General features: G+C 37.5%; 1 protein-coding gene across 4 annotated transcripts in view; it reads left to right on the forward strand.

Moving 5' to 3' along the window:
• Nucleotides 1-517: 517 nt before the first annotated feature.
• CAMSAP2 (calmodulin regulated spectrin-associated protein family, member 2) overlaps nt 518-17,581 on the forward strand; it is a 90,985-nt gene continuing 73,921 nt past the window's right edge. For all 4 annotated transcript variants that reach the window (XM_010563422.1, XM_010563420.1, XM_010563421.1 and 1 more), the window contains exons 1-2: nt 518-886; nt 12,570-12,829. In XM_010563422.1, the coding sequence (XP_010561724.1) occupies nt 748-886; nt 12,570-12,829 (399 nt within the window). In that variant the 5' untranslated portion in view covers nt 518-747. The remainder of the gene's footprint in view (nt 887-12,569; nt 12,830-17,581) is intronic.

Consider the following 17,581-nt stretch of genomic DNA (forward strand, 5'->3'; position numbering starts at 1 on the left):
GGGCGGCGGAGGGCGGCCCGGCCCACCCCGCCCCTCCCTCTCGCGCTCCCCGCCCCGCCCGACCGGGGAGGCGGTGGCCGTGGCGCAAGCGCATGCGCCTCCGCGTTTCGCCCATCCAGTGCGGCAGCCGCGGGTGGAAAAACCGCAGCGGCAGCTGCTGAGGGGAGCCGGGAGCAGTGGCGCCTTGCTGGGGGGTGGCTGGGGCAGTGCCCGGGTCCGGGCGCGGGGCAGTGGCGGGGCTCCCGGCCCGTTGCAGGCCGCCGCTGAGGCGGGGCGGGCTGCGCAGCGTTTTGGGGCTGGTCCCCGGCGTTTTGACATCTCGGCGCCTCCGCCGGGGCCGGGAAGGGCCGCGTCCCGGCCCGCTGCGGCTACGGGGGCCTTGCCGGCGGCTCCCGCCCCGAGCCGGGGGGCTGGCGGCCGCGGCGGCCTGGGGCGCCCAGCCCTGGCCGGAGGGTCTCCCAGGGGAAGGGGGAGCCGGGGCCGCTGGGGACCGTTTTTCGGAGGGTGGGGGGCGGCGGCGGCGTGAGAATTGAGACAAAGAGCGAGGAGGAGGAGGAAGAAGAGGACACTCGGGCTCTGCCACATTCCTGTGAAGAGGAAGGCGGGAGGCGGCGTTAGCCCTTTACGGACAGCTGGGTTCAGCGCTGCCCTCAGCTGCTGTTGGCGTATTTACAGACGTCTCTCCCGGCCGCGGGAGGAGGAGGAAGAGCCATGTAAGTTCTGAATTGCCAGGCGTCCTGTGAGAAGATGGGGGATGCTGCAGACGCCAAGGAGATGAGGAAGACTTTCATTGTTCCTGCCATCAAACCCTTTGACCATTATGACTTCTCCCGAGCGAAAATCGCCTGTAATCTCGCCTGGCTGGTGGCCAAGGCCTTTGGGACAGGTAGGTGGCGTCTTCTTCTTCCCTTTCTTTGATGCTGGTTCCTGCTTGGTTGCTTCGCTCCTGAGGACGTGCGAGCCCTTCCCTAAAGAGCTGGGAAGGGGGGGGTAGGTGGTGCGTAGGAAATGGTTTTAGTCTGTTCCCTCATCTTCAGGTTCCCTTACACCTTGTGGGGTTTCTTGGTTTTCTTTTGTTTTTCTTTTATTACCTGTAATCTTTTTGGAGTAGTACTACTGTTTCCATTAGCGAGTAATTTTTGTGTAGTGGAGCTAATACAATTTTATTTGAGGAATCGAACTCTGTAAATGGCGTTTTATTTATTCCTCAAGTCACACTTATAGAATGCGAAAAACCACTAGCAATCTATGTTTATCTGTTGTCTCGAAAATTTTCCTAACATTGTTTAAGAGCTGAATTGGGGGCTGGGGATAGAAATGGATGTGCGCTGTTAGTTTTGACATGTGTGACACAGTAGCCTGTAGCCATTTGAGCGGTTAAGCAGTAAGAAGGGTTTCAGGAAAAAGAGCGTTTAATGCCAGGTTTTGGCCTGCACAATATAGAAGGCTCTCCTTGTCTGTAAGCGTAAATGGCATTGATTGTAATGCCTCTGAAAGGCATTACTGCTCTGTCTTGGAAAACCTGGGCCTTGAGGAGTACCAGACCTATTATTCTATGCCTGAAATATTGTGGGGCCTTTGAGGAATACCAGACTTACAGAGGTCTTCCGAGGGAAGCGTTTTAAAAATTTACCAAGCCGTTGTTTGGTTTGGTTTGGTTTTTTTAATATAGCTTTAGAATATTAATGGCTTAATTTTCTGTGGATTAAAAATAGATTTTTTTTCTTTGATAATTGAGTTGGATATTAATAGTCAACATTTTTACTCGTGGTCTTTGTGGAATAACAGGAAAAGGTTCCTCCTGGAATTTTTCACCTTTTGCATTTAGGGCCAGAGCATTGTTATGTATTTGAACGGAGTTAAAGGTGTACCTTTATGATGCCCCTGGGAACTGATGATATTTGATGTAGTGCTTCCAAAAAGCCACTTTTGAAGTGGTTGAATCTAGTGAAATTTCAGTAAGGTCAGTATCTACTGAAATAAAGTGCATGTTCATCACTTGAGAAAGGGAAAAAAAAACCCCAAAATCAAAATACTGTTTCCATATAAAGATTTGTCAATAAACTCTGCTTACTCTCCTTTGTGAAATCTGGGCAAGTATATAGTATTTTTATGTATGGCTTTACTAGTTATGCAGACATGCAAGGTAAAATAGTAGTAGTGAAATTCTTGGAAGTACTTGATTCAACATTTTCGGAGATCATCGTCTTTTTAGGTAGTGTGGTTCTGTAGGCTCTGCTCCTGGTATTCTGGGTGTACAGTGCTTGTGCAATTATATAACCCAGCATTCTAACCTGAAAACCTTTTTCTACTGGAGTTTGACAAATTCTCACCCTGTGGTAGAAATGTCTTGGTTTATATTGGTTGAGTTGCTATTGGATGTGTAAAGCGACTTGCAGGGTACTTTTCTGCTAGTTTCTGTAAAAATTGTGATCCAAAACAAATTCCTTTACTCTTTCTCTTCATTACTGTGGTTGTTCCGAGATGCACAAATGAAACGTGGTTAGAGGAGACAATAGCCCTATCTGCCCTCTAAATACTGCCATAATGTAATAGTAGGAAGAGAAGTAAACATACAGAATTGTAGCGTTTCTGATCTCACAGTTCTTCCACTAGGTTAATATCACTGGTAGCCTCAAAGAAGAGTTGGTGGCTGAAGTATGGAAAAAAAATTATACAGGACTTGCATATCTACAATACAAATGCTTCCTTTATACTTAGAGTGAAACAGAAGAACTGACCCTCATCTTTTCCAAGAAGGAAGGAAGTTTGGGTTTGTTAAATTATTTCAATTCTTTGGAGTAGATCACAACCTCAGTCATGTCTTCTACCTATTGCTGTATACATTTGTACAAAGGAAATACAAAGGATGATTAGTGTTCTTATGGATGCCACATTTTATATCTTTTTTTTTTTATCCCTGAAATGGTGCAATTCCTTAAGCGGACAGGGGAAGTGAAGGGTTTTTCCCCACCCTCTCTTAAATAAATTAATGCCATTCATTTTGTTTAATGAAAAGTAAGTTGTTGCAATCATGTATCCATTGAAGAAATCTAAATCTTTATATATCAAATGGGCACATCTTTCAATGGACATATTTCACATTCTTAAAAGCATATTTTAGTACAATCAAAATCGTGGATACAGCTTGGCTAGGTGTTGTGTAGAGAATCCTCTCTTGAAAAAAGACTTTGAAATAGGTACTGTTCATTAACATTTAGTAGTGACTTTTGGTGTTTGATGACTGATATCTGCATCCAAAAACTGAGACACCAGTTATATATTTCTGTTGTCCTCAGTGAAGCTGCAAGAATAGAGTCTGGCCCACAACACAGGCAAATCATGTTGAAGGCATCTTGTATGAAGAATTTTTTAAGAAGTAGTAATTGAAGACAGTGTTCATATTTAAGTGTTGAGGGGAGTGTAGGATTTTGTGCTTTGGTGTTTTGCTGCAAGAAAATGTATCGGTGTTAGGATGGGTCAGGTTAAATGTTTTGTAAGAACCAAATGATTTAAGTGACACAACTTACAGGAACTGAAAGGAGGAAAAAGTAACAAAAAGTGTGAAGTATGGAAGTTGAAATGTTTGACCTTAGAAATTAAATCTGCAAGCACTAAATTTCAGCATTAACTCCCAATGCTGGGAGTTAACCATTTCAGTATAGAAAACTGCTTTCCAAAGAGGTGGTTGAGCTGTGTTGATAGCATATGCTTTGACTTAAAAGTATAACAGGACCTACTTCATAGAAATAATGTAAAAAAGGTCTTGATGTTGTGTTACTCTGTGTCCTTTTTATTTCTAAACAGAAGTGGATTTCATTAATTTTGAGTGTGAAGTTTTTGTCTTCTCACTCTACTATAGTCATAGAAAATGTGGCTAGAAAATTTGTTTTCCATCCACCATCCTAAAGACAGGCTGAGCTAAATATACATCGTTCCTGACAGATGTTTGTTTCGCCTGTTTTTTGAAAATCTGTAATTATAGACATTCCATGGTATGTCTGCTAGTCAATTTGAATCCTTATTTATCTCTAGATGTTAGAACAGCATAATAATCTTGATGTCTTTTGCTATACTGTAAACCCATTACTTAACCTATTCCTGGTGGATGTGAGAAAGGTGGGTGCCTTACCTCTTTATAACACCTTCCGCATAATAAAAACAGTGTCTCCTATCTGTTCTGCTGTTTAGACAAAACAGACTTTTTTTCAACTTACTTTTTGTAAGTCAAGCTGTTTTGGACTGGGTTTTGTGTTTTGTTTTTTCCCTGTATTTTTTCTGTGGTCAGTTTTGCATGAATTCTGTGCTTAAATTTAGATCTAGTGGTCCAGCTAAACCCTTACCGGTACACGCTAGATTTGAAAAATTGCTTCATCTTTCCAACCTGTAATACTCTCATTTAATCACTAGAATACGATGTTTGTCATTTTTGCATCAGCCTAGAATTGTTGACTCATTCAGTCTGTGATTCACTGTAGCTCTGTATCTTTCTCTGCAGAACTGCTGCCTACTCAGTTGTTCCCATCTTGTAATTGTACAGTTGTAGGTTTCTGCTTTGCAGCTATACTTATATAACTGCATCCTATTTTCAAACCACTTCTTCCACTTATCAAAATAATCTTGAATTATAATTTGTCCTCCAAAATGCTGTCAATCCCTTTGTAGCTTGGAATTGCTTCTCTAAAACCTCAGCTAGTATGGATGAAACTACTAATTCTTGAACCTTGAAGTACATGTTATTCCTATTTGATTGGGGACCTCTGAGTACTCTTGGAAAATTGTTTTCCAGACAGCTTTGTATCCAATTTTTAGTTACTAAGTTAAGACTGTTACTGACATGTATGATTTTCAGAAAATTATGGGAACAATTTTAAAGTCAAGTTAAATTTGTAGCTGTTCTACTATCCATAAAACGTATTATCCTGTCACAATAATACATTTCACTGGTTTAGCATGAGTTTTTTTCTGACAGGAATAAACTAAAAACTAAATAAAAGCTGCACAAACCTGAGTGCTTATCCTAAACATTGCTGTTTTCTGCAGTCAAAATAAAATAGTCCATCCATCTTTTAACATTAAATTTATCCTTTATAGGTGCCTGAAGCAGTAGATTACAAATTGCATCATCTGCAACTAAGCATTACCCAAGAAACCTAAAAGTACCTTTCTCCTGGTGATTAATGTTTTCAGAGTTCATATGCAGCTACTTACTGCTGTTTGCAGATGTTGCCAGTAAAACCATGAAGGGAGGAAATGAACATTGCGTATCTGACAGAAACAAGTTTTAACTAAATACTCTAATCTGTTATGATGGGTGTTGCAGGCTAGAACATCTTTTAATCTTTCCTTAGTAGATCTAACTTCTTTACTTTTACTCAGTATGGCAGCTAGCAAAAACTTGCACAGGATTTTGGAGTATAAAAGTAAATGTTTGAGATTCTTGGGAGGAATTTTTTTTTTTAATAGATTGCTTTCCATCACATCTCTAAAATAGTTGCTGACAAATTGATACTTTACTCAATCCTACTAAAATCAGTTGATTGGACTAATCATCTACTGAGATGGTTTAGTTATAAGTTGATTGTGTCGCTTCTTTCTGTGGAACACATTTAAAACACTGTTTGACTGTAGATCACTTTTTTACAGTAAATAATTAAAATTGTATGAGCTTCTGGATCTATTAGGTTTGGCAGAGTCATCTGAGGCTGTAGGCTGTGCATGTAAAAAAGTTTGGGAAGGTGAATTAGTAAGTTAACAGTTGTCAGGATGCTTACTACATGATAGACCTCAGGTAGAGTAGTTTATAATTTGTTCTTTCAATGACTTCATGTAATTGAGCCTATTCTGAGCCTGTTTGACTTTACAACTGCAGTGTCTGTCTGCAGAATGTAATAGATGTGACAGAGACTGTAGCCAAATGCTCGCTCACGTCAGGTGATAAGAAGAAATATGTTTCTTCTACCTATACCTGGTTTCTCTCTTATATTTTTTGACTATTGTTGCTGTTACTGCTGCAGATATACCCCCATGATTTAGGGTAATCTGTTGGGTTACTTTAGTCACTCCATGTTCAAAGGTGGCTCTCATTCAAACTTGAAGATTATTTATATGCTGTTAATCAGGAACTTACCACCTTTCCAATATGAGTTGTTATGGAATTTCTACAGCTAGCTGGTGGATTTTAATGAGCAAAACTGGACACAGTTCCGCTCCTGAAACTAATAACTTTTGACTACTTGCTTTGGTAAACCTAGGCCTCTGAATGAATGTTTTTGCTGATCATTCTGGAAAATGAGGCTGGGGGTGAAAAACCTTCAAGACTTTGCAAGGAAAAAAAAAAAGTTCTTTCTCTTCCCCCCTCTCCCCTTCCCCCCCCCCCTCCTTGGACAATACATTATTACTGGATCAGGTGGTAGTAATAAACCTTTTTGCTATAAAGTTGAAATGTAACCTGTAAGCCAGACACCAAAGCAGATGTGTCAGCTCATGTCTATCTAGTTATGGCTGGCAAAAAGTTTTCTTCGGTTTAATAAAGTCTTACAATAGTTCAAGAAATAAGTGTTTATCTCTACATTTCTGAAACAATCTTTTACCCTAATCCATAGGCTATTTGAATCATACTTTGACTATAACAGTCATCAGGGTGCTAGCTGAGTGAGATGGGATTATAACTATACTATTATCTTAATATTTCTCATATTTTGCTTTTCCAAAAATAAGTTCTGAACTTATGCCAATAAAATCAACCATGGTAATAAAGAGATTAATTCTTAAGTCATTCTTTTGTTTGTCAAAACCTGAGTCAATACGCAGGTTTTGGTAAAGTAGATGTTAAACTTCCCCGTTTTAATAGGAAATGCCTCTACCGGACAAATTCTGTATGCTTTGTGAGTTAGCACTTCCTGTTGTGCTACTGAAGACAGAATTTTGGATGGGATAGACAATTAATGTGACCCAGTAGAGCATTTCTCATGTGATTCTCAGTGTTCAAAAAATAACTGAAGTCTGGGTGGGCTATGAAGGTAGAACCTGTGCATGCTTTTTCCTTGGATGTTTTGTGGTTTTGGATTTTGGTGTGCATGGTGTTGGGTTTTTGGTGTGTTGTTGGTGTTTTTTTTTTTTTTTTTTTTTTGTAATAAGGAATCCCTTGTAAGTGCAGAGCTGTTGTTAAAGCAGTGGATAGTGATCTATTTTTGTGGAATCTAGAGGCAGGAGGGTAGGGTCTGTTTATTCATAGTACTTCTGTGATGGTAAATTCAAGAATCTCTCAAGTTCAGTTTAGTTAGGTGCACAAAGTTAAGAATTGTGATACTGAAATTCAGTCTGCCGTAAATTTATAGAGGTTGACTTTTTAGATACTTGCCCCTAGGCAAAAGTACACCTACTGCCTGCTAGCCCAGAGCAATGTAAGTAGCAGACCGATTCAACAAACCAAAAAGTACAAATTCTTTTTTAATATCAACTGTCGGATTTTGTTTTCTGCTTCCTCATTAAAAATCTTGTTTCATGATTTTTCTTTTTTCGGTAGCAGCAGTTTGATCCATGGATTACTAACCTGCTGTGAATCTTAGAACCTGAGTACTCATCAGAGCCCTTGAAGGTGTCTACGAAATAAAAGAGCAAGTTGAAATGTCTCCCTCCTCTACTGAGGCAACTACCAAAATTCATCAAAAGCAAAATAATGTAAATTACGCTTCTCTGACCTGTTCTTAGTGCTCTGACTCCTGACTTCCATGCAAGCTCTGTTCTCTTGTGCCCAAATGGCAAACGTGGCACCAGAATCCTTGTTGCAAAGTGGGAGTCTGAATGAAGTAACTTAACACTGTTACTTTATGACAAAGGCATACCTTTGCTGTCCTGCAGAAAACTGTCAAGTAATTGAGTCCATTAAGATTTGGCATAAATTCATCTACTGGTTTGCACTAGGAAGTGGTTAAAGGTATTAGTTAGAATTTTCATGAAATAATTACGTATTAAATCTCAAAGTCTTCTACAAGTAGGTTTTTCTTAACGTCTTTGTTGATTGATGTCAGTAACCTGTAGAGATGGAAATTTTCTAGGGTGAGGCTTATTGTGGCCCTGTGGCTCCCAAGAATGATGTATATTTTAATTAGCTCATGGTGAAATATTTTAACTTGTTTATGTCATCCTCAGGAATAAAAAAAAAGAAAAGACTTTGTTGACAAGGACTTCTAAGATTTTAGACTTCCTTAATGCAAACATTTGTAAACCTGGAATTATTCACTCTTATAAACTTGAAAAACTCAATGGTTATGTAACTCAAAGGATTGTATTCATCTATGTGAAAGTCCAGACACTTTACAACAAACCAGTTTGTTTTTAAAGAAAGTGTAAACTTTCTACATTAATACAAATAATTTTTTCCAAAGGAGTAATTCATATTATCCTCCCAAGGAGTAATTCAGACTTACCTGAGCAGAGCGTTTTGTTTATAAAACAGCTTTTAAAGGTAAATTCAGAGGTCGTAGCCATGAATTAATTTTAGATGATTCCTTCCCTTTAATATGGTCTATTTAAATGGAAAGTTAAGTTACAATTCTATCTCATGGTGGGGAGAAATAATAATCCCTTGTTTGCTTTAAAGCTTAGAATAAGTCCTTTTTTTTCCTTCTCCTGTCCCCTCCTCAAGAGAGTATCTGCAGGACTTTTGAGTCCATTATAAGTTATGGGAAAATTACCTGAAGATATGTTGAATACTGTTTTAAAGTTAGCCTGATTCTTAAATTTACATTATTGTTTTGGGCTAATGTGGTATTTCCTTTTTGTTCTTTTCCCTGTGTGTTGAACTTGTACAGTAGCTTCATTTATTCTCTTCACAGTTCAATATTTACAAAATCCAAAATGTCAAACTTTTTGGGTTTTTTTTTAAACCCATACCAAGAAAATATTTCCAAAATTGAAACCTGTGTTCCTGTTGACAGTTTTAGGGAAAAAATAGGATGAAAGCAGTCTCTGGAGATCATCTAGTGTAACCTCCTGTTCCAAGAAGAGCTAGCTTCAAAGTTAGGAGAGGTTTCTCAGGGCATTGTCCACTCAGGTTTTGACAGTCCCTGTGAATGGTGGTTTCGCAGCTGAGTCCTTTTGCTGTGAAGAATTTTTTTACTTGTTCAGTTGAAATTTCCCTTGCGGCAGCTTGTGTACAAGTCTGTGTTTCTGAAACCTGCCTGTTGGGTGCTGAAAGACTGCAGTTAGATCCTCCCACCACCTCTCCAGCAGAAATACACCCAGTTCCTTTGGTCTCATCCATATTACATGCGCTCAACTCCCAGAACTCAGTGTCCCGGCTATCTCTCTCTAACATAATTGCTATACTTTGCCACAAATTTCAAGGTCAAATGGTACTTTATGGCAGTATGCACAACAGGGTATTTTTTTAAAAACTGTTCATTTACTTTGGAGTTTAATCTTGAAAGACTCTTGTCAGATGGGCAAAGGAAAGGGACTGGTGAAATGCACATATTGGGAATTATGTGTTAAGTGTTAAGATTCTTCTCTAACAGAGCTGTTTAACAAATCTCCAGTCCTGCCAGAATTGTTAATAAAGGCTTTTGACCCTGTTGGTTGGTCTGGTAATCTGCTGAGAACTGGATGTAGCCTTGAAATTCCTTTCCACAGGACTGCAGAGGCAAAGCACGCCAATTCTGGAAGGGCTGTTACTTTGAGATCAGTAACAGGAAGAGTTTCCTCTATATAGCTGCTGTGTCTTTTTTTTTTTTTTTTTTTTGTGTAACTATAACAAAAATGAGAACACAGTTTGACTCTTCTATCAAGATCTATTCTGATATCAAACAGTTTGGTACATGTTATAAATGGGGAAAAGTGCTTGTGTTTCTGTGCGAAGGGAACTCTCATGAGAATTTTTGTGAAGACTTCTGATCTTGTTGCAGCAGGGATTTCTTATTTGTATGCTTTCACATATTTTGCTTTTATAAATTCAGAATAAGTCTGTAGTCACAGTTACCCTTCATTGCCCCTTGTTTCTGTATTCTATTTCTCTAATAAATTTCTCTTCCGGTTTTATTTTTATGATCACCAGTAAGTTTCTATTCCAGATTTATTTTTGTGAACACCAATGAAGTCAAAGAAATGGCATACATCTCATTTTGTCTCTTGCTGTATTTTTCAGGAGCAGAAGTATCATTTATAAATAGTTCTTTGGTAGTTATCATCTTGATTTTTTTTTTTTTTTAAGTGTACTGAGGTTTTTTGTTACTAAATGCCAGTAGTGGATATTATGCTTTCATAATAAATGTGTTTATTGCCTCTTACCTTGTCACTTTAGGGTCTGTTTCGGTGATACGGAAGATCAGAAATTAGTCATTAATAGGTGGTGGGTTTGTTATCTCCTGTCTTTGGATTTCTCTTCTGGCTCAAATTTTCAGACTTGAAACCTGTCATTGTCTTCAGTGTCTTCATCTAATTTCCCATGTGATTCAAAAAGGGGTGTGTGGTTTTTTTTCAAAAAAGGCAAAATCTGCTGCCTGTGCATTGTGAGATATTTACAAAAAATGTTTTCTAATGCTCTCTAGCATGAGGAAATAGCACGAAGATGTTTTAAAGTTGGCATTTGGAATTATAAAGGATTAAGTCATGATGAGGATTGAGCTCTTGATACTGAAGTGGAGATGGATCATGAGGGACTTGAGAAATAATGAGCTTAATATTTAAACAGTGTATGGACAAACAGGGAAAAGAAAGGACAGGTAGAATTGAGATAGATGGAAATAGTACCTAGGGAAGCAGGTGCCTAACAGCTCATAGAGTTCCTTAATTATAAGTGCCTTTTGTGGTATTGGGTGGCTATAGGTCCTACAGAGTCAGTAAGTGAGGCTGGGAGGCGGCAAGAGAAGATTGCAGTATCATTGCCTGACACTGGTAGATTTTTTATTAATACTTTTATTATCTTTTTAAAAAGTAATTATGTTAGGTATTAGGCTTGTATTTTGAAGGGTAGAGTAGTTTTGCTGACACTGTATTTTCATCTTTATTCTAAAGCACAGCTGTCAGCTTTCTAGCCGAATTTAGGGTCCTGGTTTAAGCAAATTTATACACTATACCTCTCTTCCCCTTGATATTCTGAATTTGCAAGTAAGAAGTGATATCTTATCCTTTTTTACCATCCTTACAACATCTTAAAAAGTATGTGTTAATATTTCTTTCCTTTTTTGCACTCTATAATGCGTACCTTCTCCTACAGCTAGAAGGCAGGTAGCTCTTCTTCCAAAGCCCATAATGAAAGCACATGAACTGCCATAGAATGAATATATGAGGAAGAAGATCATCTGTCATTATCTTGTGATGGCATGTTCTGTTTTTTCTCTCTCTCCTGCTCCACCCTTATTGGGCTGTTTACTCCACCCTCTGCTTCAAACCTTGTCTGTTTAGCCATTTATCCAGCTGAAGGCAAAGGGGATAGACACCTGGAGTTGCATCACTTTTTTCCTACGCATTTTTTTCCTTTTAGTAATTAAATAGGTTTTTCCATTTGGGCTCAGGAAAAGTCACATGCTCTTTATCCTATAAATGCTGTTGGCTTAACTGATTTTACAACAATAGAGAGTGAAATTCTTACACGTGGAAAATGGAGCATCTTGCAGTGTGTATGCCTAGAAATGTGAAGACTGAAATAATTTCTAAGTTATTTTCCATTTCACTAGTGATTTAATTTCATTTGATCTAGTACTATATTTAATTTATAACCATTACTTTTGTGGTAGACAATTATAAATATAGTCTGCCTGTATTCTGTTGTGTAAAAGTATTTGGAAAAACTGTTAGATTGTCTTGAAATGCTAATTTTGCAGTTAAAAGCTCAGCATAAACTTGACAGAATCTTGCATAGCTTTCTGTGGGCGCTAGGCCAGCTCATTGAAGAAGGAGGAAGCCACAATTGTAAAGGAACTCAGTAACACAGATAGGCAAATAAGAATTCAGTATTTTTTCAGAAGGAAATTGATAATATTTTTTTCCCTCTTTCTACATTTTTTTTTTTAATTCCAGTAAAACATCTATGTATTTACACTTAACTGCTAGATTGTCATCATTCTATGATGCACGACCTTTGAAATGGATTGTATAGTAATCAAATTTCTCTTGCACGTATGAAACTTAGAAGGCTGCTGAGTGGTTGTTTTCCTTTTTGTCTGGAATTATTCTGTGCTAAAATAATAATGTTCCATTTCAATTTTATTGTTGTAATAGAGACAGGATTTTTGTTTAAATGGGTTTTGTTCTGCCTTTATATGTCTGACCTATATAATGTTATGCCAAAGGAAATGAGAATGTTTGGGCATGTATTTGGAGAAGCCAAGAAATTTTAAATTAATGATGCTGTAAACTGCAGGTTGGCCTTCTGGTGTGGCCTCAAGTTTCTATTTATAGTTCAAATGTTACCTTTGTATGCAATTTTCACCAGTGTTTTATATCATGATGACTGGTAAAGACTCTATGCTTTAACATAATTTTGAGTTCATACATATAAAAAACCCTAATACTGTATCTATCTTTTTCTGATACTGACTAATGCTTTTTTTTTTTTGTCTTTGTAGACAACGTTCCAGAAGAACTACGAGAACCATTTTATACAGACCAGTATGACCAGGAGCACATTAAACCACCTGTTGTTAACTTGTTGCTGTCTGCAGAACTCTACTGTCGTGCTGGGAGCCTTATTCTCAAGAGCGATGCTGCAAAACCACTTCTAGGTCATGATGCTGTTATACAAGCCCTGGCACAAAAAGGCCTTTATGTCACTGACCAGGAAAAGTTGGTGACTGAACGAGATCTTCACAAAAAGCCAATTCAGATGGTGAGTGTTTAAAGCTTGTGTGTTACGTTTCTTCTGTGTGCTCCCAATAGCTACATATCTGTCTTTTAGCATGCATCATTATGTTTGAAGTATTTTTCTCAAGAGTTCAATGTGTTTCATTACTGGGAGCCTTATGATTGTTTTGGTTTGGTTTTTTTTGTCTCCTCACAGCAGTCAGTGCAGGTGTATTTCCTCTGTACTAATGCTTGAAAACACCTATCATTCTACTTAGTTCAAGTGTTACATTTTTAAATATATCAGTGACAATATGATCACTTTGATTTCAGTTTTACAACGCTGACTGTCAGTGAATATTTCTGTATTGGAAAAATGGTTTGAAAATAGTTGGGGGGGGGGTTCCCCTCCTTATGGAAATCTTTGGTTAAAAGCTTTAAATTAAAAAAAAAAAAAAAAAAAGGTTTTGACATAGGTAGTTCAACCTAATAACATTCAATAGTCACCAGTTGTATTAAGTCAATGTAAAACATACAACAATGCTATATTCTTTCATGGAGGCTTTTAATAATATGTCTTTGCTTTATACAACTACTAATTAAAACATTAGTTCAACAGCTGAATGATTCTATTACTGAGCTCCTAAGTAATGGATTTTCTTCCCTGTCTGAAGCTGAGTTGAAAAAAAAAAAAAAAAATCTGTAAAAAGGATGACTACATATGGTTGTTTATAAAATGACAGTACGATGGAATAAGATTCAACTATATTTTAAGTGAAGTATTTAAAACTATTTTCACCTTTTTATTGTTTAATATTTGGTATAGAAAATAAATTAGGTAAACATAAAGTATGACACTACAAAGGTTGAGCTGACAAATTCCTTTCTAATACAGAACTTAGGATTGCTCATTTGAAATCACAAGCAAATTTTATTGTGGTATCAGTGGAACTACTGTTGCTACTGTACGCGGAAGTATTTGTGGCACAATCTGGTCTTTTCAGATTAGAATATGTTGGACACGAGGAATAAATAAAATGTCTAATAGAGAAAAGACTTCTATAAATTTTCTGTCATCCGTTAGCTGAATCTACACTTTGCAGTCTAGTTTTTCCAGTGTCTTTTTTGTTTGAATTTACCCTCTGGAGTTGGCTGACTGTTCTATTTTAAGTCCTTTGATACTTTCATGATCAGTGACCTGAAGCTGCTGCTAGAACAGAGGTGTGTGAAAATTAATACAGCTATGTTTTTATTGTCAGCTTATTAGCAACTTGTGTTTGCTAACATGTAAGAAGACTAACAAGTATTTGGCAGAATATGACTAGAGAGTCTCTCTTATTTGATCAGTTGGTATCAAGTGATAAGTTACAGAGGCTTTACAGGTGCAATATGAAAGCTACTAATTAGTAATTAATTATTGATTCCATACAGTATTGCAAAGAAGTATTAGGCCTCTTAGTTTGCACAAATGTTTTTTAGAAGTGGTGGGAGTCAGTTACTGTGATATAAAGACTAGATTCTTTACATCCACTTTGTTTTTATTGTTTATTTGAAAATTCTTTCCTGCTCATAGAATGCTTAAGATCAGAAGATAAAAATATTTCAACAATAGTAATAAAACTAGTCCAGACACTTTTTCCTTATGATTAAGCTGTGATTAGTGAATGCAGATAACTTGAAATCTTGCTAGCCTCTTTTTTTGATCTTCATATCCTTTTTAAAAAGGAGAGCTCAGCAAAGTACAAGTGGCATTTTAGTGAAAAGTTGTGGATAGCAAATAAGACATACTGTAGTGATATGAAATTTGCAGGACACTTGCAACGGTCATGGGTATTTTAGGAGTAAGTGTTTTATAATGCTCATGGAAATGAAAGCATTTAAGACGTTAAGAAACAAACTTCCTGACCGTGTTTTTACAGAACTTTAATTCCATTCTTGTCTCTGAAGGAAGATAAGGTTACTGGTTTGCATTTATGAGCCTATGGTTTTCTCATTTGATTTTTCTCATTTGATCCCTTTCTACAGTAGTTGTAAGAGGCATCTGTTTTCATAGTCGCCAGTAGAGAAAATGTGTCAGTATTCTCTAATTAGGTTTGCTGATCTTTGATTCAATAATTAATGTTGCTTAAAATGCATTTGAGTAGCACTTTTGTATTTCCCCTGTGCTTGAGTGGGTGTTTGTGCCTTTCTTTCCTGTGTTGTTTAGGTATAGTCCAGCAAATAGTTATTCAAGCATCAGTGTCATGATAGACATCCCCAGATTCCTACTCTGCCCAGGTCAGTTGTCCCCCCTCCAGGATCAGCAACAGATGAGTGTACTGATGTTGTTGAGTTAGTTCACAAGCAGCTGGGCTGTGACAATGAGAGGGAACACCAGAGTGGAAACACAATCGGCTTGGGCAGAAAGGCAGCCATGTCTAAACCAGTTGCTACAAAAGAAACAGCTGTGAAACTGGAGTCTCAATACTAATATTCTGAGCCCAAGAGTTTTAATTTGTCGTGCCATACTCACATCCCTGTGCAAGTTCCTAGCAGCAACACTACATTTTAATTGGGAAATCTCAACCTTTTTCCTTATTATACAATTAGCAAAGCTGGCAGAGAACTCCAAATCTGGCTGTTGCGGTATTCACAGTCTTAAAAATCCCCTTGATGTCTTCCTGTACCTTTTCCTAGTGTGCCATATGTCATAGTTTCTACAAGTCTTACAAAGTAAGATGTATATCCTGTTTTAGAGCTTGGAATGATTTTTTTTCTTTTTCAATTATGTAGAACAGAAAATTTGCATGGGTAATTAACTCATACGTTCTAGTAGACCAGGTTGTATTAAACCTATGTTCAATGTAATTTTGAGCAATTTAATAGAAAATAGTATTGTAGTCTTTCTCTTTGCTAGCCTGTCTTCCCCATGAATAGGGGAAAGATGCTGGTGTTTGTTAGAGGACATTTATTGTTACCTGTTCAGATGTACTGCATTTCTATAGCTGAAAAGGGGTGAGTTACAAAATGAAACTATGGAAAGAGATACGAGTATGGAATGTTTTCATTTTACTTGTGCTTTATAATGTATGTAGCTGCAGTCAACAGACTTGGAATTCCTTGTAGTGTGTTTGTAGCAGTGATGGCTGTGGTGATTAATTGTTGATTTACTTCATGTATGCCTACCTACTAAAGCAGGCATGTCAAATTTTGTCCTCTGTTGCTTAGATAGTGATAACTGAACCTTTTTCTAGGAAGTACCTTATATATTGAAGTCTTTGAAAAGTCTAGGAAATGGATGTGTTTGTGCACTGGGGTCAGGGTAGATGGTAGTTTCCTTGTTAGTCATGACTGACTTGGCTGCAGTAGTATCTAATTTGAGAAGCTGCAAGTTATTGTGTTTGTGTGTGTGTGTATATCTGTATATATATACATCGGTGTATGTATATATAAGAATTAGTTTCTTTCAGTGGAATGGGATTAGGAAAGAGGCAGTTAAGAAATCAACACACAGGAACAAAGGCTTCTGCTAAAACCTCCTATCTGTAGGGATAGGGGAGTCCATGTGGAGCTGGTTTGGTTTAGTCTTTCTTATGTTTGGTTTGTTCACATGTCTTAATATTTGTTTTTCTGGTAAAATTGAAAGCTGTGTTATTCTATAGGCTTGTTCTGATTTAAAAACTTGTAATTGAAATTGTTCCGGAGAGATTGTATCTTGCGATAACACTAGAACTATTCGGTGGTATCTCTATTTCTGTTCTTCATATATTGCAAGCTATTAAAATTTAAATCTGTGTTTATTTTTGTTAAATCTTCTTATTTGGTAGGATCATCCTGTTGCCTTTATTTTTGGTAGGGGAGCGAAAGAACCAAATATGATGTTGTTACTCTCCAGGTTGAAGTTCATATGGCCTTGGCACTGCTACTTTAGACTTTAAACAGTGCAGACATAGTCTAGAGCTTGGAATTGAAACAGTGTTAAACCAAGAACCAGAGTATTTTTCTCCTGCAAATTATACTTCAGGTCAGGAGTACAAAAGGAATTACCTGATGCTTAAAACGTTTCTGAAAGCTAAGTTGCAAAATATGAGCAAAGCTACTTATTTCAGTTGGCAAGTTCCAATTGCATTAAAAAAAAATAAAAATCTGTCTTAAGCAGGCAATTCCATATGGAAATCATATGGGAGATTTTGACAGTCTATAGAAATCAGAAATAGCTTAAGAATGCAGCATGGTTCTGATAGTTATGCAGTAATCTTGTTTTAATGCTTCCACAGAAAATATGCATAGATCACTGTTGAAGTCAAGATTATTAACTTTTATATTTCCATGTTGATTTATCTCTTTAAAATTTTGTATTTATTTCATGAGCCAAACTGACTTAAACCTTCAAATGTCAGGTACACAAGAGGAAGGCAGTTTGGATTTTTTCATATTTTTTCTTCATATATGTATTTGATCTCCTTATGTTTAAAAACCATATATATCTGTTCTTGCAGGATGAACCAGAAGAGACTTTTACACAAGTTTCTGCATCATGCCAATAATTTTATATCAACAGAATAATGTATTTGACAAGCCCAGTCCTTTTACAAGAATTCTGATATTTAACCAGGCTGGCCATTTTGTATTCATATGCTGGTGATATCTTTCAATTTGCCTCAAGTGGAGGGAAGAATAAACAGATTCAGTGAGTAATTAAGAAATACTTTCCTTCCCCCAAGTGCCTGCAATGCACTTCTGCCATGTGGGGAAAGGAATAAAGAATCAGCATCTTAGTTCTCTGCTGCCAGATACTCTGCAGGGAAACTGAAGTTGC

This window comes from Haliaeetus leucocephalus, unplaced genomic scaffold, assembly GCF_000737465.1.
Source record: "Haliaeetus leucocephalus isolate CR32 unplaced genomic scaffold, Haliaeetus_leucocephalus-4.0 Scaffold166, whole genome shotgun sequence".
Lineage (NCBI taxonomy): Eukaryota > Metazoa > Chordata > Aves > Accipitriformes > Accipitridae > Haliaeetus > Haliaeetus leucocephalus.